The sequence below is a fragment of the Arvicanthis niloticus genome, chromosome 1 (genome assembly GCF_011762505.2).
Source record: "Arvicanthis niloticus isolate mArvNil1 chromosome 1, mArvNil1.pat.X, whole genome shotgun sequence".
NCBI lineage: Eukaryota > Metazoa > Chordata > Mammalia > Rodentia > Muridae > Arvicanthis > Arvicanthis niloticus.
In genome coordinates this window covers 77,606,136-77,628,794 of record NC_047658.1, presented here as the reverse complement: position 1 = coordinate 77,628,794, position 22,659 = coordinate 77,606,136, and the positions used below count along the sequence as shown (strand labels likewise).

General features: G+C 43.4%; 1 protein-coding gene across 6 annotated transcripts in view; it reads left to right on the top strand.

The window, feature by feature from the left end:
• Positions 1-22,659, top strand: part of Scube2 (signal peptide, CUB domain and EGF like domain containing 2) — a 67,826-nt gene that overhangs the window by 32,434 nt on the left and 12,733 nt on the right. For 3 of the 6 annotated variants that reach the window (XM_076940680.1, XM_034509484.2, XM_076940691.1), the window contains 6 exons: positions 273-389; positions 634-717; positions 2,397-2,501; positions 7,522-7,677; positions 8,027-8,233; positions 22,376-22,546. In XM_076940680.1, coding sequence (XP_076796795.1) covers positions 273-389; positions 634-717; positions 2,397-2,501; positions 7,522-7,677; positions 8,027-8,233; positions 22,376-22,546 — 840 coding nt within the window. The remainder of the gene's footprint in view (positions 1-272; positions 390-633; positions 718-2,396; positions 2,502-7,521; positions 7,678-8,026; positions 8,234-22,375; positions 22,547-22,659) is intronic. The other 3 variants (XM_034509498.2, XM_076940693.1, XM_076940695.1) reach the window with 3 other exon arrangements.

Sequence of the window (22,659 nt, the reverse complement as noted above, 5' to 3'; positions counted from 1 at the left end):
ACAGGAGATACTTTGCAGGCTCCTTGACATTTAGCTGTGCTTCTGCGTGGATCGGAGTGTTCTTCTGATTCGCGGTTTTCTCTCTGCATGAGCACACAGCAGACTCGTACCTCTCTGACCTTCGAAGGAGGCAAGGCTTGTGTCAGTCAGACTGGGCAGGGGAGGGAGGTCAGCTCTGCCTTCTCTTCTTGGGGCTTTTGGTGAGCTCCACTCTCATCGCACTTGGGTACATGCTTCTTTTTCCTCAAGCGCCTATGTTTTGTCCTGTTTAGAAGTGAAGGGCTTCCTGCCCACTAGCAAGACACCCCGTGTGTCCCTGCACTGTGGTAAAAGTGGTGGAGGAGACAAGTGCTTCCTAAGATGCCACTCTGGCATTCACCTCTCATCAGGTGAGTGGCACACATCCCTGGGAAGGTTCTCATGGCAGGGCCTGTAGATGTCAGACATGCTCAAAGGGCTTCCTGGTTCTAGAGCAGATACTTTTTGGCCACCAAGGGCCATGCTTTGAGATCCCATGTCCTGGGTATTTTTCTAGCGGCCTATGTGGAGTGGGGTGGGGTTGACTTTAGTTGTTACCAGGATAACCTGTCATCTTACTTATGTATTCTGACAATTCCACATTTTGTCTGTCAGGACTGCAAGAGGCTTACTCTGTCACCTGTGGCTCTTCTTCTCTCAGAAGCAGACAGCAAAAATCAAATGACTCTGCTTTTGGGGGTAATTACCAAATTGTGTTCTTGAGGGGGTCATTGTGTTTAGTGGGCTTCTTTTGTGGGGTGCTGTTCATGGGGGTGGTTTTGTTTGCTTTTTTCCTATCTGAATGCTGTGAGAATATTACAGGATGTTCTTGCCCACAGCTGTGGTGTCTGATACCTAACGAAGTATGTGGGAACCATACTTCGCAAGTGTCCCATGTACTTGGAAGTCCTGTTCTGCCTGGATGAGTCACCATCTTGACAAGAGGTCACAGAGCTCTGGAGAGAACAGTTTCATGGATCCCCAATTCTCTATATCCCAGAGCACTTTAAAGGCCCAATAGGGACCATGCCTGGGACACACAACATTGGTGGAGGTGGTATAACAGAATAGGGAAAGTGGGATTCTATCTCAAGAAAGAGACCTGAACCTATTCTTGTATTTTGTCCTTAGTCAAGGGACTAAATACAAGTCTGGTGTTTTCTGAAGGCCTCATCTTCCCAGATAAGAACACATTTGCCAATTTATCATGAGTCTGTCCAAATTGAGAAGCACATGATATCTTGATGTCTATATTATAAAGATGTCCAAAATTTGAAATCCCAACCAAGATGATAGTTTAGAAGTTGAAATGCTCCAGCTATTGTACACTGTATTCCATAGAGTAGGTTACTTAATCCACTTGAAACTTCATGCATTAATTTTAAATATATATATTTTAAATTATGTACATAAGTTGGAGGTAGGTCTCACTTTGTAACATAACCCCTGGAATGTATTATGCTGTTCAGGATGTCTTTGAATTCATAACAGTCCTCCTGCCTCAGCTACCCAAGGGTTGGCATTATAGGAGTGAGTTTACCATATTTGGCTGAATCAATTTTATTATTATTATTTATTATTATTAACCAAAGAAACCAAGGCTCAGAGGAAAAAAAGAACTTACTCCAAGTAACTCAGATAAGAAATAAGAGGGGCTAGGATTCGAACTCAAGCAGTCTGAGTTCCGAGACTTAAGCACTGTTCTTTGCTGTTCTTTCTTAAGGATGTTAGGACCTTTATCTCATTTAGTCCTTACAATATCCTGGTAACACAGGTGCTTAACTATGTGCATTTAACAGATGAGGAACCTGAGAAAAGGAAGGTTAAGGAACATGCTGATGTTTTCACAAATCAGAGGGCTTTCAACTAGAGGCATGGGCTCCATCCCAACATATAGTTAAGCATAATTTTGGGAGAATAGGATTCTGCACTCACTTCATCCCAGATACCAGAAGTGATAGCCACATCTGAACTGGCAGCCCCCTCAGCCCTGTTCTCTCTGGGAAGCCACACATAGAAGAGACCTTCCTCAACAATCTGATCCAGATTTGAGCTGGAGGATACTCACCTTCTTTCTCAGAAAGACACAGAAATGACCTCATCTTTCATCTGATTATGGAGACTGTTTTGGGCTCTTTCTCTGTTACCTTTGAACACTGGGTCCATCTCTCTCTTGAGATGAGGGAGCCTCTAGGTGGACCTGTACAAGGTAATGGGCACTTCATGATCCAAACTGTTATTGGATCATCTCAAAGGTTAGAGGCATTCATCGTCTACATCCTGTGTGGAGACCCAGCCAGTGGGAGTTTACCATCATCCACTGGGCGTTCTCTTCCTTTGCTATGAGGATAATTTTTCTCACTTATTTTTTTCTGAAGATATCGTCACCGTCAGAACAAGTGTAACCTTTAAGCTAAATGAAGGCAAGTGTAGTTTGCAAAAGGCCAAGCTGTCTCCCGAGGGCCTGCAATCAGCACTACCAGGTATGGAATCAAATGGCTGGTGCAGGGAACATCCCTGCATGTTGGGTAAGGGACCTGTGACCAGCTGAGTAGAGTTGGCTACCCAGCTGATGCAAGCTCATGTCAGATGGCACTGAGTTATTCAGAATCTGCAAGGACTTTTTCTGTAGGGGAGCAGAGCCTGCCCTAACTCTTGTGTGGTTCTGGGGTTACACTTCAGAAGGTCCTTTGTGAGGTCGATGTGGAAGCTCTGGGGAAACCCTGGAGTTCACCTGAGTCAATGGGGGTTGAGATGGGTCGGCCACTTATGACTGCTTTGGGTTGAAGTTTTTAACTTTAGAATTGGGTTGAAGCATACACTATGAAGAAAGGGGGCTGACTCAGAAATGATAGCATTGATGAACAAAGGTGGAATATCCAGTGTTCTTGCCACTATGGTGTTTGGGAACTGTGGTCCCAATGGCTGTAACAGAATAAACTCGATCTAGGAATAACTAACTGTGCTTACCAAAACAAGCAAATCCAATGTGCCCCTTTCTTCCCTAGCTCTTCTTTCCATCAAAACATCAGAGAACACTTCTGGAGCTTTAAAGAAATTCAGACATACATAGATAAGGAAGTTTTTCCCCCCAGTCTACCCTCAAACAAATTAATCTTTATAAAGCTCATGCTAGCTACTTGACTGCCTTCTGGTGATTAAGCAATATGCATTTTGGTGACTTCATCGATAGGACACGTGCACCTATTAATTATATGCATTCAAAGAATGTGAGTGACAGAGGAAAATGTCTTCTTGTGTGGCTGAGATAGTAGCTGGGTGGTGGTGGTGGCACGCCATTAGCCCCCACACTCAGGAGGCAGAGGCAGGCAGATCTCTGAGTTTGAAGCCAGCCTGGTCTATAGAGCGAGTTTCAGGACAATCAGGGCTACATAGAGAAACCCTATCTCCAAACAAACAAACAAACAAACAAACAAAAAAGAGATGGCAAGGGGACAGTAGAATTCTATACATCTACCTAATCAAAACTGTATATAAAAAAACCCCTAAAGTTGAAGGTAAAAGCTCCAGAAAGTTGACTATATCATTAGTAGTCATTGCATCTGGGTAGGAGAATGCTGGTGATTTTGACTTTTTAAAAAATTTTCATGTTCTCTTTCCATATTCACACTTTTCTGTAACTTTTATCAGACATGTTCTTTTAAATTTCATGCATATATGAAGTAAAAAATGGGGAGAGGCAGAGAGCCTTTGGGGGCTGCTTGGCAAGAATCTGACTTTGGCCAATGACAAGGAAATGGGCTTCAGGCAGGAATCTGACATTAGGCTAAGAACAAAGAAGTAATTTCAGGTAGGAATCTAAATCCTAGGCTAGAACAAGAAAGTAGGCTTCAGACATGAAAATGACTTTGTGTTAGGACAGGGAAGTTGGCTCAGATATTTTGGTCATCCTGATAAGCCCTTAGAAACAGTGATCTTGGGAGTGTTCACAGAACTTTATTGCCTTGCTTGTTCTTTGACTATTTGTGTTTATTGTCTTTCTTGTTCTTTGACTATTTGCATCTATTGTATTGATAGTTCCTCAACCTGGAACTGACCTTAATACTTGCATGTAATTTAAATGGTATAAAAGCAAAAAAGAGGAGGGGGGATGGGATAGGGGGTTTCTAGGGAGAGGAAATAGGGAAAGGGGATGGCATCTGAAATGTAAATAAATAAATTATCCAATTAAAAAAGGAAAAAATTTCATGCATGTATATAGAGCATTCTGATGACTGACACCCTTGCACTCTCTTGCCTCCCTCCCATCTCTATCCCCCTCCCCTTTCCTCCAAGTCAATTCCCCATATCCCTGCTTTTTGTTTTGCTTTGTGACCAACTGAATTTAACCAAGGCCGTTTGTAGGCCCATGGGTTTAGAGCTGACCACTGGAAGTTGCTGGTTCATCAGTGGGTACACAGATGAATAGAACAGCTGTCCCTCCCTCAGAATCATCAGCATACAGTTCAGTAGGGAGGAATGGAGCTTCATGAGCCTCTCTGATCTGTGATTGACAGTTGGCAGGCCCAGTGCAGAGACCTGCAGCTGCTGTGCCATCAAGATCGCCCTGGCTGTGTCGTGGGCAGAAGACTGTTTCACAGGCCCTCTCTCTGTCTTCCTTCTCTTAGATTCATTATATCCCCTCTCCCAAGATGTCCCTTGGGCCTTAACCAGCGACAGAAATATGCTGTTTAGGGCTGAGTCAATTTCTTTTGTGCCTTTTAATTAGGAAAGTATTTTTTATTTCATGTGTATGGGTGTTTTGACTTCATGTGTATCTGTGTACCACATATGTGCCTAGTGCCCAAGGAAGACAGAAGGAAAAGTGTCTGATCTCTTGGAACTGGAGTTACAAACAGTTCTGAGCCATCCTGTGAGTGCTGGGAATCAAACCTAGGTCCCCCTAAAAGAATAACCACTGTCTTAAGCACTGAGCTATCTTTCCAGTGTCACTTGTTTTATTTTTTAAATTTCATTTATTTATTTATTTATTTATTTATTTTGGTTTTTTTGAGACAGGGTTTCTCTGTGCAGCCCTGGCTGTCCTGGAACTCACTCACTCTGTAGATCAGGCTGGCCTCGAACTCAGAAATCTGCCTACTTCTGCCTCCCAAGTGCTGGGACTAAAGGCATGCGCCACCACTGCCCGGCATCACTTTGTTTTAAAGATCTATTTTTATTTTCAATGCTGTGGACACGTGTGGATATGTATATAGGTTTGTACATGTAAGTATGGTGCCTGCGGAGCCCAGGGGTGTCAGCTCTCTTGGGAGCCACCCAATGTGGGTGCTGACAAGCAAACTCTGGGCCTCTGCAAGAACAGTATGGGCTCTTAACCACTGAGCTGTCTCTTCAGCCCAGGGAAGTATTACTTAGAAATAGATTTGGTCCCGAGTTTACTTAGTAGATGGGACCAGCACTGACATCGGATGTTAACAGCAGGGGGAGCTGAGTGGAGGGTGTACAAGAACTCTGTGCTTTTCTCTAAATCTAAACTTACTTCAAAATACAAAGTTTTAAGCCAAATACGGTGACTCACCTATAATTCCAGCACTTGGGGGCTGAGGCAGGAGATTGGTGTGAGTTTAAGGCTAGTTCTGAGTACATAGTGAATTTCAGGCTGGCCTGGAGCACCGAGTGAACTTGGTTTTAAAACAAAATAAATAGATAAAAATAGTTTTAAGGCCAGTGAGATGCCTCAGCTGGTCACGGTGGCCGCTGCCAAGCCTCACAGCCTGCACTTGATCCCCAAGACCCACACATATGGGAGAAGGAGAAAACTGACTCCTGCAAGTTGTCCTCTGCCTTCCACATGCCCTCCCTACACGGCACATGTGAGCCTTGGTAGGTGTACAACCACCCACGTAAACAAACACACAACATAAATCATGTAAAAATAGTTTTAATGAAGGTATTGGAAAGGAAGGAAAACAAGTTCAACTTTAACATCTACTTAAGCTTTGAGTTTAGCTCTTTAAAAATTATACAATAGGACCGAAAAGATGCTTCAGATTAAGAGCACTTGCTGCTTTTCTAAAGGAGCCAACTTCAGTTCCCAGCATCCATGCTGAGTAACTCTCAACTGCCTGTCCTTAGGACCTGCACATATGTGGTATATACACATATATTCCATATATATATATATAAGTAAAAATATGTTTTTAAACTATAAAATATATGTTTGGGGAAAAATATAGGTAGAAAATTAATTTGTCTCTTCCTCTGGACCTGATGGTCTGTTGCTTTGTAGTTAAAGACTATGACACAAATAACCTTTAGTTCAATAAAGTAAGTTTTTAAAAGATATGGAAGCTGGGCGGTGGTAGCACATGCCTTTAATCTCAGCACAGACAGAGGCAGGTGGATCTCTGAGTTTGAGGCCAGCCTGGTCTACAGAGTGAGTTCCAGGACAACCAGGGCTACACAGAGAAACCCTGTCTCAAAAAACCAATATATATATATATATATATATATATATATATATATATATATATATATATGGAAATAACTTGGTGGTCTTTTTATAAACACTTCAGTGGTGATGGCATATGTCTTAATCCCAGCACTGAGGAAGCAGAAGCAGGCATATCTCTGTGTGTTTGAGGCCAGCCTGGTGTACAGAGTGAGTTCCAGGACAGCCAGGGCTGCATAGAGAAACCCTGTCTTGAAAAACAAACAAACAAACAAACAAACAAAACCCCCAAGACATGTAGATAGATTTTGTGGAAACATGTCCTGCTTAGCAGTTTGGTTCGGTTTAGTTTTGTCTGTTGACTCTCAACAGATTCAGTGGAAGTGCTGGGCAGAGGGGCTACCATGACAGTCAAGAGTAGGGACAAGCAAAGGCTGGCTTAGAGCATGCATGCCACTGTTGTCCTAGATGTTTTCAGAGACTGTTTGGTTCTGTTGAATCCTTGTGCCATTTACTGTTTGTGGCTGTAATATGAAACACACTGTTGATGTCTCTTCTCTTCTCTTCTCTTCTCTTCTCTTCTCTTCTCTTCTCTTCTCTTCTCTTCTCTCTCTCTCTCTCTCTCTCTCTCTCTCTCTCTCTTTCTCTCTCTCTTTGGGATGGAGTTGCACCAAGATCAGCTGGATGAAAGCAGGAGTTGATTTTCTTTCATTCCATTTGATGTTTCAGCATCTGCTTGGGCTATCCCAGTCCAGCTGTGAGGAAAAACCACCATGAGAATGCCCCCACCTTAGCCAACTGTCAAAAGAATACAAAACTGCTCCAGCCCCTGGTTCCCGTCCTCTGCTGTGGCTAGCCATGGGAGAGTTTCAGCCTTTACCCATGAAAAGAATGTTCAAGAGCTCGGCTGTAAAGTTACATAGGAATGAAAATGTCCCGGCCTCAGGCTAGGCACTGGCAATGGCTCAGCATGTGGAGTGAATCACGCACTCCCTAGAGGGTTGTAATGAAATGTTTACTGAGCTCTCGCAAATGCTCAGCTCAGTGCTCTGCCAGGACCTGGCTTCCGATCATTTTGTTTCTTCATACAGAGAGGCACAGCTCAGTAAAAGAGAGCTTCCAGTACGCAAACCTTACATGCAGCCCTGGCAAGCAAGTCCTGGGAGCCCTTGCCCGACCGAACGTTCCTAAGGAAATGTTTATCACGGTTGAGTTTGAACGGGAAACTTACGAAAAGGAGGTGACAGGTTGGTCTGAAAGCCATCTGCGATGCCAGGCTTCTTACAGTGTGTCCCTTCTCTCTTTGCCTTTCATTTCCCATCATTCCTGGGGGTGGGGGCAGAAACTAGCGCAAGCACTTAAGTATCTCCTGTTTGATTTTTCACCCCACAAATTAAACTAAATTGGTTTCGAACCTGATAAAACTTCATAAAACCCAAAACTACCATTTGGATCCCACAAATTTGTGTTTGAATTGAATGCTGCCCAGGTTGCCAGGTTCCCAGCTCCAGAGAACTTGGGGTGTTGGTGGGTCACTGGGCATCTTCACTGAAGCCAGAAGACCCCTCCCCATGCTGCTGTTCCCCGTTTCTTCAGCTTCCTGCAATCTGAGCTGCGTGGTAAAGCGGACAGAGAAGAGGCTGCGGAAAGCTATCCGCACACTCAAGAAGGCTGCCCACAGGGAGCAGTTTCACCTGCAGCTCTCAGGCATGGACCTCGATGTGGCTAAAAAGTCCCCCAGAGTGTCAGAACAGCAGCAGGAGACCTGTGGAGTGGGCCAGGGTCGTGAAGAAAGCCAGTGTGGTGAGTAACCAAGGTGTGATTACTGACAGACCTGCCTGGAATGCCAGACAGGTGGACAAGGGAGCCAGTGACAGGCCTGGGCCATCCTTCCTTCTCTGGGCTCACTCCAGAGAACACTCTAGATGTTTTTTTCCTCATCTGTAGCTGTTTTTCACCAGCACTGGCAGCTGAGGTATAACTTTACCTGTCTTTTCCACAGACCTGGCAGGTTTGCTGGCCTGTGATAGGCAATATTTGAAGAACTGCAGAACAGAAAGGCACATGCAGTGCTGCCTGGTGAGGACAGAATGCAAGGCCTTTCTGCACTCTGTGGGCACAGTTTCTGTAGTTACTACTTTTCAGCTTATTACTCATTCCTGCCCATGGGTTTGTGCAAAGGCAAAAACTAGAGGCCGCATAGGTGACTTGGAGACATCTGGGCCTCAGACCAAGGCTCTAGACAGTGTTAGTTCCCTGGTGTGCTGTTGCTCTGTGTATGTGTGCGTGTGTTTCAGAGCATCATTGTTTCTAAATTCATCAGGAGACTCCAGGACAAGAGACCACAGGATAGTCAGATGTGACATTTGCTCTGTGCAGCTACAAGAGACACTGCCAGAAGAGCCTCACAGAGGGAAGTTGGAGTCTCCCTTTAGAGTGATAAGTGTGATTGATTTGGTTCTTCTCTGTTAGGAATGTAACACTGCCCTAGCTCCCTAGACCTAGTGATAATCTTACTGGGGAGAGATCAGCATCTCCTACAGGCAACAAAATGAATACATAGAGGTCCACGTTCAGTTGCTTAAACTCTCACTGGTGGGAGATACCTCAGCCAGTAAAGCACATGCAAACATAAGGACCTGAATCTGACCCCTGGCACTCACACAGAAAGCCAGGCTTGGTACTGAACACTTGTAATCCCACTCCTGGACAGGAGAGGCGGAGGATCACGAGCTTGCTGGCCGGCAAGCATTGCCTACTTGGTCCTAGTGAGAGACCCTGTCTCAAAAAAAAAAAAAAGTCTGTATGTTATCTGGGGAGCAACAGTCTAGGTTGCCTTCTGACCTCCACATGTAGGCACATACATGTGCATATACACATACACATATACACCCCACACATACCCTGGGCACGCCCCCAAATAAGAGAAATAGTAGCAGTAATTTTTTGGCTTTTTTGTTTGTTTGTTTTAAGACTGAATTTAGAGCCTAATTCCAAAGTCTGTTTCACTCCTGTGTAAGGTGAAGTTCTCAGAGAAGCAGCAGCTGTCTGTTCTTAAGGGTCAGTAGACTCTTGGGCCCAAGCAGTGGAGCTTAGGAAAAGGGGTAGGAAGTTGGCTGGGTTCCTGCATGGGCACAGCTGAAGCTAGCTTTGTTCTGTAGAGCTTTCAGCGAGAGCCACTGCTCCAATCTGCTGCATCGCCAAAGCTTAGAGACGATCAAGTGTAACTGTACAGAAGGGGCTGGTTCCCAGATAGTCTTGACTCTTCTTCCAGCTGATTTTCTTAAAAAGAAAAGAGGGCAATAAACCCAGCTGGCTGGCTTCTCATTTGGAATCCTCAGAGTTCCAGTCTCCATACCAAATTGGTGACAAGAGCTGGCTCTTGCTACCCTGCTTTCTACGGTGAGTGGAATGAACTCTTGGACAAGCAGGCAGGCAGGCAGGCCCTCTTTCTGGTCTCTGGGAGCTGAATTACAGCCCCTCCCTTTCCAGGCCTGTGGGAGTAAGGACTTGTGGGTTCATAAAGAAAACTTTGTGGACAGTCAAGAATTCAGGAAAGCTAGTGTCAAGGCCTGCAGACCCTCAGGGATCATGTTAGCAGTGCTATTATGGGTGTGCTTCAGGGAAGCAAAGGCCCAGCAAGAGGAGTAGGCCTTACTAAATGATTTAGGCCTCTTGGCCACAAACCTATGGGGGAACACCCAATAGAGTTAAGTTCTTACGGTATTCAAATGTGTCCCTGACAAGCCTATCAGCTGAATTTGGTTGGGTTTGTTTCTTAAAGAGGCTGTATGTTTCCCAAGAGCTTCCACTAACTCTAGAGGAGTCTAGTGCCCAACATGGGACCCGGTCAGGCAACAATGTGGAAGACTTTCCTGGGGGAAGAACACAGCACAGGAATTGTTATGTATAAAGAAGGGTCCGGTATACTGATTAGAAAGGACTTGGGAGGCTATGAGAAGGCTCAGGAGGTAAAGGCACCTGTAGGCAAGAGTGGCCACTGAGTTTGATGCCTGGGATGCTCAGGGTGGGAGGAGAGAACTGAAAGCTGTCCAGGCCTATTTATATTTTTGAATATCAATGGACTCTAGTTGGTGTACGATGGAGCCAAGTCTGGGATAGTCCTTGGTTCATTTTAAACAATATTTTCAGCTTCTGTTTAGTTTTGTTCTTGTTACTATAACAAAACACTGGAGGTTGGATACCTTTACAAAGAAAGAAGTCTATTTTGGCTTATGATTCTTCAGTTGTAAAACGGCCACATCTCATGATGACCTTCTTTTGGTCATAGTCCCAAGGAGCCATGGCCTCAGATGGTAAAGATGAGGGCTCACATGTGGCTCTCGATTTTTTTTCCCTCTTTTTTTTCTTTCCTGTTTTGTTCTCTTAGTGTCTTACGGTTTGGTCCTGGCTCCTTGATTTGACTGATCTTCCTGCCTCAGACCTGAGCACCTGAAGCAGCTATTCTCCCTATTCTTTTGTTTGTTTTTGCTTTCCACCTTCATCTCTCCCCTCCCCCCATCCCCAAGACAGGGTTTCTCTGTGTAGCTGTCCTGGAACTCACTCTGTAGATCAGGCTAGCCTTGGATTCAAGAGATCTACCTACCTCTGCCTCCCAAGTGCTGGGATTAAAGGCGTGCACCAACACAGCCTGGCTCTCCTTGTTCTTAAGCCACCAGTATTTGGTCACATGGGCCCCATTCTTATGAATTTATATAATTCTAATCATTTTTCTCCCAAACCAACCTCTAAAGACCTTAGCTTAATTTTTGTTTTACCTTGTCAATACTTAATATTTAATGAGGATTGAATTCCAATACATGTATCTTTCAAGATTTATTTATTTTTTTATTTATATGAGTACACACTGCAGTTATCTTCAGACACACACTAGAAGAGTGCATGGAATCACATTACTGATGGTTCTGAGCCACCATGTGGTTGCTGGAAATTGAACTCATGACCTCTGGTAGAGTAGTCAGTGCTCTTAACCACTGAGCCATTTCTCCAGCCCCACATGTATCTTTCAAACCATAGCAGAGCCTCAAGAAGGTGTTTTGAATGACCTGAAGGGAGACTGGAAACCATTGTTTCTCTTTTTTATTATGGATGTGGTCTGTGTTTCAGACGGTTCAGTAATGTACAGTCCTGACCACTCTCCCCACAGTTCCCTGATCCTATGTCTCAATGCTGTTAGCACGGGCTGGTTTTATATGCTTTTACGAATACATAAAAGTAAAATGTTATTTATTCATCAATAAGTATTTATTTATTAAGCTCCTGCTGTGTACTAAGTGCCCTTGTAGAGGCCGAGACTCCAGCCATGAAGGAGACTAATAAAAAGATCCTACCCTGTGCCAGGTACCATTGTAGATGCTGAGACTCCAGCAGTGAAGGAGGCAAGTAAAAAGCTTCTACTGTGTGTCAGTTACCATTGTAGATGCTGAGAATCTAATAAAGGAGATAGACTAGCAAAAGTCTTAGCCCTCTTGAAATTTATAATTTTAAAAGGAAGAAGCAGGTAGCTACCCCGTAAGCAAGGACACAGATTATTCGACAAATGCTCACAAGGATATGGAGAATAAGTCACATGGGAAGTGAAATAGAAAGACCCCAGGCAAGGTGAGGAGCAGGGAGGGATTGTGTTCTCATGTTCCATGATGTCAGGGAAGCCCTCAATGCAAACTGTGATGGTTTAGACACACAAAGGAAAGAGAAAGTGACCTTGGGGTACTTGGGTGAAGAGTGTTTCAGGCAAAGGAATAAGAAGTAGAACAAACCCTCTAGGTATTAGAAGAAAGCACAGGGTGATGGGGGGCTGGGCGGGGGTCAGGGGTGAGAGAGTGGGAGGAGTGACCTCAGGGCAGTAGCAGACTGCCCCTGTGAGTAGACATTGATGTGATTCCTGATTTTCCTTTTATGAACAGAGCAGCTGTGGATAGCCTTCTTTGTGCACACACTAATATTCTTGAAGGCTAGATTTCTGGAAGTATATCTGCCAGATCAAGAGTATGCATATATAAACATTGGTAGATATTGCCAACTTACTCTTCTGCATGCCCCCTCAAAGCATATGCCTTCAGCTCCACTTGAGTCTTTAATGTCCCACAAGTATATGAAATAGTTATTATTGGTCCTTTACTCAAGTATATGAAATAGTTATTATTGGTCCTTTACTCTTTGCAAACCCAGTAAGGAAAAAAAATCACTAACTTTTTTGATCATCAAGAACACTCAAATACACTGTCTTAAATTATTTATATTTCTTCTTCTGAGAACATTTATAGGTTTTGTCTATTTACCAAAAATATGTTTATACTTAAAATATTTAGATATTTTATTTTAAATATTTTTAGGTTATTGAATTCAGAGGTCTATGTTTAGTTGCTTAAAATCTCACTGGTGGGAGATACCTCCAGTCAGAAAAAAATATTAGCCAGGCATAGTGTGTACACCTTTAATCCCAGCACTCAGGAGGCAGAGGCAGGCTGATCTCTGTGAGTTGAGGCCAGCCTGGTCTCTATAGCTAGTTCCAGAACAGCCAGGGTTACATAGCCTATCTTGAAACAAAACAATAAATAAAAAGCAAACTAAAACTTAGGTTAGACTAGATGATTCTATGTGTGTAGGGGCTTGCCACTAAACCTGATGATCTGAGTTCAGTCTCCAAGTTCCACATGGTGTAAATACAGAACCAACTCCCACAAGTACTCCTTTATCCCCCATGCACGCTATTACATGCATATGTGCACACGTGCTCATGTGCACACACTTACATAAAATAATTTAAACTTAAAAAAATTTAAAGTCCCAAGTTATACCAAAGAAAAGACTCACTTGATCAAACGGAAAAACTTTCTTATTGTCATTGTACATAGTAAAGTTTATGAATTTGGCATTTAGGGGCAGCCTGTTCTTCAAGTAACCTTTGTACCATCTGTGATCAACTTTAGCAAGATGTAAGAAGGGAAAAGCAATTCTGAGGCAGGCAACATGGCTCAGTCAGTAAAGTGCTTGCTGTACAAGAATGAGGATCTGTGTTTGCATCCCCTGCATCCACATAGGAAGCCAGGGATGGTGGCATGCACCTGTCATCCCTGGGCTGGGAAACAGAACCAGGCAGGCCACTGGAGCCCATGGGCTCGCCATGTGTTTTAATTGGTAAGCTCCAGGTCTCAGTGGGAAAGCTTTTCTCAAAAAGTAAGATAGAGAGCAATTGAAAAAGATACCTAACATACATGTCTGACCTCTCCCTGCAATACATACATATATACACATGGACATGTACACAAACATACACAGAGATATAAATACAAATAGATAAAGCAACCATTTTACAAGAACAGATTTCTGGGCTAAGGTTGACTCCTGGTAAAGTCGTTGGGTTTTTTTTTTATATATAAATTGTTTTTTTGTTCATTTTTTGTGGGTTTGTTGTTGTTGTCTTGGCTGAGCATAAGTGAAGCCCTGGGGTTGATCTTGAGGGGCTGGGGTTGATGGAGAGTTGGCTCAGGAGTTAAGAGCACTGCTTGATCTCCCAGAAGACTTGGGTTTGAGTCCAGCACCCATATGGCAGCTCACGACTGTCTGTAACCCCAGTCCCAGGGCATCTAAGGCTACTAGGCATACACATGGCTCACAGACACATATGCAGACAAAACAGTTGTACATATTAAACACACAAATAAATAAATCTTTTAAAAAGAAATACATTTGGTAAACCAGACATGGTGGTACATGCCTAAAACCCCAGAATTCAGGAGGCTAAAGCAGGAAGATTAAAAGGTTTTAGCCAACCAGATCAATAGAGTGAGACTTTGTCTCAACAATAGCAAGAATATAATTCAGTAAACTGTTGACATTTATCAACTACTTACACTGTGTTCAGCATTACTATGCTAAGTGCTTTGTGTATATTTTCTCATTTAATCCCTACAAGTCTGCATTATATTGTGCCCTTTTTATAGATAAGAATAGAAGACAGAAACATAATCCCCACCCCCACTAATTTCAACCATCAAGTGAACGTCAGAGGCAGGACTTAAATCTGAATCAAGAGCCCACATTTCTGACTCTCCTAGTGTGAGGACTGAGATCATCCCTTCATCCCTTTGTTTTTGGAAACAAAGCCAAGTATCCACTCTGTGCTGGGTAGTGAGGAACTCCAGATACAATAAGATGTCATCTTGTGAGTTGCATAGGGCAGGGTCAGACAGAGAAGTGTTCCCCAAAGAGGGATGACTAAGCCAAGTTTGGAAGGAGGCTCTGTTGATGGTTGTTAAAGGAAGAGCAGACAGTGGCACAGCCTAATCGGGGAAAGAGCAAGCCATGCAGAGCCTGGCCTGCACATCAGTACCAGGAACTTGGAGATCTAAGTAGGGTAATTAGCCTCAAGGGCAGGCATGGCCAATCACAGGAGACCTGAAATAAACTGTAAGGAGCTTCAGTTTCACCTTTTAATGATGTGGCATTTGGTTTAGTTAGGGTTTCTATGGCTGTGATAGATACCATGACCAAAAGCAACTCAGGGAGGAAAGGGTTTTTTCCCCAGTTATGTATCTCAATCATGGTTCATCATGAAGGGAAGTCAGAACAAGAACTCAAGGCAGGAACTGAAGAGACCACAGAGAAACACTGGCTTACTGGCTTGATCAGTTTACTTTCTTGGTGTTTTGGTTATTAGGCTAACCTTTAATGGCTGAACCATCTCTCCATCCCTCAGGTTGCTTTTTTTATACACCCTTGAGCCACCTGCCCAAGCATGGCACCATCCATAGTGGCCTGGTCTCTTCCACATCAATCACTAAAATCAAGAAAATCAATCAAGAAAATGCCAGAGTTGCCTACCAGCTAATCTAATGGAGATATGTTTGTGTCAAGTTGACAAACAAAACAAAAACAAGCAGGACAGTTATATTAGAGATTTAATCAAGAAGTGTCTGGTCATATGTGTACTTGAGAAAAATCTTCCTGCCTAGATTGGAGGAGGCGGGGCTACAGGCAGAAAGTCTGGCTGAGAAGTTTTCAGTATATCACAGAGGCATTGGATGGAGAGGAGAACACGGAAGCTTAGAGGCACATTTAGGAGGAGGGGGTGACATTCATTAAGAGCGTGGATCAGAATCTGCAAAGAGAAAGTTCTAGGGTATGTTCAGCCATTTCTGATTCTGCCACTCATCTCCCAGCCAATGTCCCTCACCTCTCCCAGTTAAACAACTCAGGAAGCAATCTCACAGACATATTCAAAGGTTTGTCTCCTACATGATTCCAAATTCTGTCAAGTTGACAGTTGAGATTAACTGTTGTAGGTGCCCACAGACAGCTGGACATGCATGAAAACTTCACATCTCCCCGTTCAAATCCTCCTGTCATATTCTGTAAACACCTACTCCACCTTACTTCCCGGTTTAATGGATGCCCTGCTGGGGCATAGGCAGATGTACCTTTCTGAGGCCTGCTTTTCCTTTCCAGTACTGGAGTACTCCATTCCTTACTTATGTGGCTCTTCTGGCATAAGCCCTACTTCCCCAGAGTTCTTTTTCTTTGTGAGGCGATTGCCTACCTCACACAAACTATGACCTTTCTCATGAAACCATCCCTTCATTGATTTCTCCTTGTGTGTCCCATCATGTTCACAATATATAGATAGATAGATTGATGGATGAATGGCTAGATGGATGGATGGACAGATAGATGATAGAAGATGATAGATAGATAGATAGATGATAGATAGATAGATAGATAGATAGATAGACAGTAGACAGACAGGCAGGCAGACATATAGAGGATGGATAGACAGATGATGAATAGATGGATAGATAGAGGATGGATAGATAGAAGAAAGATAGATAGGTGATGGATGGACAGATAGATGATAGAGGATGGATGGATAGATTGATTGAAAGATGATGAATGGATAAGTAGATTGATGGGTAGATAGATAGATAAATAGATAGATAGATAGATAGATAGATAATGACTCCCTACTCTTCTCTCTGTGGTGTATATATCTTTCTCTGTCTCCTCAATATATATTTGAATTTATGACTGTTTCCTGGTACTGCTAGCCAATATAAGCAATAAATAATAAAAGATAGAATAAGACAAAGATTAAATAAGCATAACTAAACATAATTTTAACTAGTTTCCTCTTCAGGTATACTCTGTCCAAGTTGGCAAGGTTCATTGTTGTTTGCGCTGATGTAAATTCATTTCTAAATCAGACTTTTCATTTGTTGCTAATGTTTTGTGTGAGTTTCTATCAGATCTGGTTGAATCATGACTATTTGACTTATGATATGGCTTGATCAAGAGCGAGTGATAGTGGTAGGAGAGGTGTCTAACACGTTCCTGTCTTGCTCCAGTGCTTGTGCCATTGGTAAACCTTCAGTACAGATGGCCTCTCAAGAGTCTCCACAGCCTTTCTGTGGTTTTATGGTGGTTAATCACTTTGTTTGAAACTAGATCTTATAATCAATCATGATTATTTGACCAGTCACGGTCTATCAGTCCTTTTACACCCCCAGAGTTATATAGCCCTGGCTGTCCTGCAACTCACTCCATAGACCAGGCTGGACTTGAACTCAGAGCTCCACCTGCTTCTGCTCCAGAGTTCTGTAATTAAAGGCATGAGCTGCCACTGGCTGGCCAATTCTCTTTTCTTGAAGACCTTTCATCCCCACAACTATCTCATGACTCTTGGTCAGGCAGGTTGACTAAGGGACCAGTTTTACATCATTGTAACCACTTGAGGATTGTTTCTTATTTAGTAGGGAGAAATGAATATATAGAGATCTGAAAATGTTGTTTTTCTTACACCTCTGAGTCACCTAGTAAGCCCTCAAAGTGCAGTATCTGTCTCAGTGCACAGGGAGCTTAGGTAGTGCCCCTCACACAGCAGCTGAAAGATGACTTAGAGGCAGAGATTCTGTCTGCTGCTTGTCTGTCCAGCCCCTCTACACACTATGAAGCCTTCTTTCCTTGCCATGGCCTTCAGCACCCAACACGACCTGCCTTGCTTGTTTTGTATTGCTTGGTTTTTGTTGTTTGTTTGCTTGCTTGCTTTTCAGTGTTTTACTATGTAGCACAAACTGGCCTGGAACCTGCAATTCTCCTGCTTCAACCTCTTAAAATACATCTCCAGTCACCCTGCCCCTTTCCCTCTCTTCCTGTGACACAAGTCTTCTGCAGTTAGGCAGAATGGAAGGCTGTTTCCCTCCTTCCATTTTAGTCCCTGCCCAGAGCCATTTTTTTTTTTTTTTTTCCGGTTTTTGAGACAGGGTTTCTCTGTGTAGCGCTGGCTGTCCTGGAACTCATTCTGTAGACCAGGCTGGCCTCGAAGTCAGAAATCTGCCTGCCTCTGCCTCCCAAGTGCTGGGACTAAAGGTGTGCACCACCACTGCCTGGCTGCATGTTACTTTAAAATGTTAATTGAAGAAGCAAATGACTCTTCCTGGGCACCACTGAAGGACAGGGCTGGCAAGATGACTCAGTGGGTAAAGGGGCCTGCTACCAAGCCTAAGGATTTGAGTCTAACCCCTGGAACCCACAGGTGAGGATCCCCACTAGCAGTCTTCTGACCTGTACCCTGCCCTCCCCATACACAAAACAAATAAAATGTAAAAAAGTTAAAATAAGAAGAAAGAAAGAAATCGCAAGGACAGGTGACAATATGCAAAGAAGCCAAAGTGCTGCTTTTGTGGGGGAAATTTTAAATTGAGGGCGAAAATGTCACCCTGAAGGAAATGAAATTTTGGCTCCACTTCACCAGGCATGAAGAGAATATAACACACAGCTGGGTCCCCAGAAAGGGAGGTATCCAGCTGGGCTCATTTCTGGCCCTCAACCATGAGGATGTTTTCAGAAAGCATCCCTGAGTGCACCCCCAAATCCTGCAAAGACGATGAAGAAGCAATCGTTCAGTCTAAGGAGCTGTTGTGCCCTGTTATCCTGGGGCACTCCTTTAAAGGGAGCTCAAACCTGGATCCTGAGACCACTGTGCTGTGTTGGGACCCTCGGGGACTTGCCTCTGAGCTGGGACAAAGCAGATACCCCAGGATACCTTGGGAATCCACATGGGCTGCCTGTGGCTCTCCTTCAGAAGTCAAGGCTCAATCCTAAAGACACCGTGAGACTTGGAGAGTGGCCCCTTTTATTAGGTTCACCCTCTTAGCAGCAGAGAGACCATAGTGTTTGCCCATAGCCTGAAATACTCAAAGGCCAGGGCCCTGAAAAGAGGGCAAGCCTTTAGGCCTCTTTGTCACCATTAATCCTAGTCCCTGCTGGTTTCTACCCCTTTGCATCAGAAAGGCTTTCTTGTATTTTTTTTTCTTTCTTTCTTTTTCCCTTTTTTGAAGAGGAGGAGAAACAGCTGTGCAGGATTTGAGAATGGGGTTTTAATGGTCACTGACAGTACACAAAAGCTCTACTGTGGTGGTGAAGTGTTCTGGGGGCAATTGCCTCCTTTGTCTGAGGGCAGTGACACAAGCAGGCCACTCAAGGGGAAGAGAGAAGCAACTGGGACGTGTGATTGAGGTATCACCCAGCACTTGTGCACTCCGCTGTAACAACGCTGTTCCCAGGCATCCATCATGACAGTCAGGGCCTTGCTCGGGTTTACCTTGAAAAGAAGCAAATGTCTCTGGAAGGTGTGCAGCATGAATGATTTCCTTAGGTCTTTCTGAAAAATCTGACTGACAAAATGCAGCTGTTTATGTGAAGCAGGCAGGGCCTTCTTGGCCACACGGCAGCTGATGTAGTATTCGTTTGGCCACACGGCAGCTGATGTAGTATTCGTTCCTTTGATTGATTAAGAAATCCCAACTGGGGGCTGGAGAGATGGCTCAGTGGTTAAGAGCAGTAGCTGCTCTTCCAGAGGTCCTGAGTTCAATTCCCAGCAACCACATGATGGCTCATAACCATCTGTAGTGGGATCTTCTGATGTGCCTGAAGATAGCTATAGTGTACTCAAGTAAACAAATACATAAATAAATAAATAAACCTTTAAAAAAGAAAAAAAAAAAAGAAAGAAATCCCAACTGATAAGGAATAATTTGAGACCTCTCCAAGTGGAACCTTGAAAAAGATTGGGTACATTTCTCCAAGGTGGAGCCATACCTGGACAATCCTGTGTCCACCCTGTTCAGTGAGATGTAGGTCTAGACCTGAACATGGGCACAGTGTTTTCTTCCAGAGGAGCCAGTGATGCCAACCATGTTGATCTGCCTCTATGTAAGGATTGACTCTGCTACTGAGACTATGGTTTTAGCCTGAGTCTCTGCCAACAGATATTCCTTTGATGGGAATGGCTTAGGCCAGAGGTCTTCTAAACAGGCTAGCATTGATTTGCTTTCTGCTAGTCTCCACTACAGCTTGGCTAAAGAAATCCATAAAAGAATTATTCTCTTACTTACCAGCCCACTATAGGTACTGGGATGGACGGCTGAGATAGCATGACACGTGAATGTTTTGTCTATAACTCAGTCCAGCTTTTCATGAGACATGGGCTAGAAGCAAAGTGGCCGTGGAAACCATAATGCAGAGTAAGTTTGGAATATAGACTCTGCCACAGACAGATGTATCCTGCTCATTATAATACTGACTGCTAAGGAAGCAAGCTGAGTTCACATTTAAGATTTCAGTTAAAACAAAATCACAAACTTTTGGGGGCTGGAAAGATGGCTCAGTGGTTAAGAGCACTGGCTGCTCTTTCAGAAGACCCAGGTTTGATTTATGTTACCCATATGGTTGTAATAACCATTTGTAACTCCAGTTTCAGGGGCTCTGACACTTTCTTTCGGACTTTACAAGGACCAGGTGCACATACGGTGCATATACATAGAGGCAAAACACCCATACACATAAAATAAAAATAAATCTTTTTTTTTAAAAAAAAAAAGAAATCACAAACATATAAAAACAATACACAAATATTATAGGAGAAAATATGAACAATACAAAAAAGTGTTAAGATTTAAGTCTGAATGTAAATTTTATTGGTTGAGTACATCTATAACTGTAGAAATAATATCTAAAATAGTCCATAGCCTCGTTTTGATCCCAAAGCCTCATTTTTAATCATATTTTTGAGGGCATAATAAAAAGCGAGTAATAAGAAATTTTTGTTGGTTTGATTTTGAGACTAGACTTTACTCTGTAGGTCTTGAACTTGCTGTGTAAGACCAGGATGGCCTTGTACTCTTGGAGATCTATCTGTCTCTGCCTTCTGAGAATTGGGATTAAAGGTGTGTGCTATCCTGCCTAGCACTGAATGTTTTGATTACTGATGACAGATCATCGCCATGTTTAACCCTACAATTGAACATATGAACGGCACGTGTGCAAACTGCACTTGGAGGATAGGATAGACATGAACATTCTCCTTAGGATGCTTGAGACACGTAACAGTTGACTTTGTCCTGTGGGTGTTTTTTATTCTATTTCCTGGAAGATTTACACTTAAAAGAGAATGTGTTTGTCCTCATCAGACTCTTAGCTGCTTAACAATATCCTGAATTGAGCTTCTGTCTCTACCTTTTCCTCTTCTAAATTCAGAGTTCAGGGTGCTAACCATTACACAAGGGAAAGCCCACTCTTAAATTCAAAGCTCAAAACCTCTCCAAAGATCTATCCCGAATATTAGCTATGAGCCTTTGGACCATGAGATTTAGCTCCCTCTTCCTAGGCTCTCTTCTGTAAACTGGAGCCAGTGATGTCACCTGCTCTCCAGATGACATATGTATGCTAAGGAATACATGACATATTACAGGTAAAGTGTCTGGCTTGGTATTATGTACACTGTAGGTACTTAATGACAGCTACATAGAAAGGCTATTTAGGGGCTAGAAGGATGATGTTTGTTTGACTGTTGAAATAGGAAGCCAAATTGGTTATATTTATTTCATCTACATGCCATAAAATAGGGCATAAATCCTTATTGAATTAGTACCATCAGAATCTTTATTTAACCAGCAATCAGAAGCATAGTCATGAATTTTCTTATTGCTTATTCTTTCTGGAATATTTACAAGGATTTATGCATTTTATAGCATATCTGAAGTATGTTGTTTTATAAGAACCTCAAGACCTTACCAACCTCAGAGGTCAAAGAGGAGAGCTTCAGAAAACATGACTTCTGATGGGATTCCTCCTTCCAGGGGCATTTGCCCCCCTGAAGAATAAAACTCCAATGTCTGGAATTCAGGAACTCTTTTGACCTATCTAGCTCCCCTTGCTTCCTTTTGTTCCAATGTAAGAACCCCTGTGACTTGTCCCATTTCTACTGGGGAAATCCTATCCGACCTTCAAGGCCCAACTCAAATATGGCTTCCTCTAGGAAGCCTTGCAGGATGCTTCCAGGAAGAATTCAGAACATCTCTCTCAGGGCTGGACCTGTAGGTAGCACCATGGTAGAGTGTTTGAGTGGCATGTTTGGGGCCCTAGACTCTTTAATTCTTCTAGGTGAAATACACACACACACACACACACACACACACACACACACACACACACACAGAGAGAGAGAGAGAGAGAGAGAGAGAGAGAGAGAGAGAGAGAGAGAGAGGCAGAGAGGCAGAGAGAGACAGAGACAGAGAAAGGGGGGGAGAGGAAGAGAGAGCATGAGAAACTTTTACCTTTATACTCCTTTGATAGCCCTGTAGACTAGGATAATCCATAAGTTAAAAGCCATTTCACCACCAAGTGCTTCTGCTACAAACTAAGTAAGGTAGCTATGGTTCCTGCTGATCTAGGGAGATACAGACCTATTAGACAGGGGCAATAGGAGTAGGGAACCCAGAGACAGTGCACACTCTATCTTTAAGGGATCTGCATGGGGAGTGTGTCCATGTATCCATCTTCATCTTAACACCTTCATCTCTCACACTCTCATCATCTTCCCTTGGCCTCTGTCTCCACACTGACCAGATTGTTCCCCCCTTTGGCTAGTCAGTTGCAGGGCTGGGACATATTATGATGGATCACAAGAACGCTGCATTTTATGTCCAAATGGAACCTTCCAAAATGAGGAAGGACAAGTCACTTGTGAACCATGCCCAAGACCAGAAAATCTTGGGTCCCTAAAAATCTCAGAAGCCTGGAATGTATCTGAATGTGGAGGTAAGGATTCTGTCTGTCCCTTTTTACTCCTCTGGTCCCTAGTGTCATTGTTTAGACTGAGGCAGGGTGGCACCCCAGAGACACCGGATAATGGACACTGGACTTTGATCCAA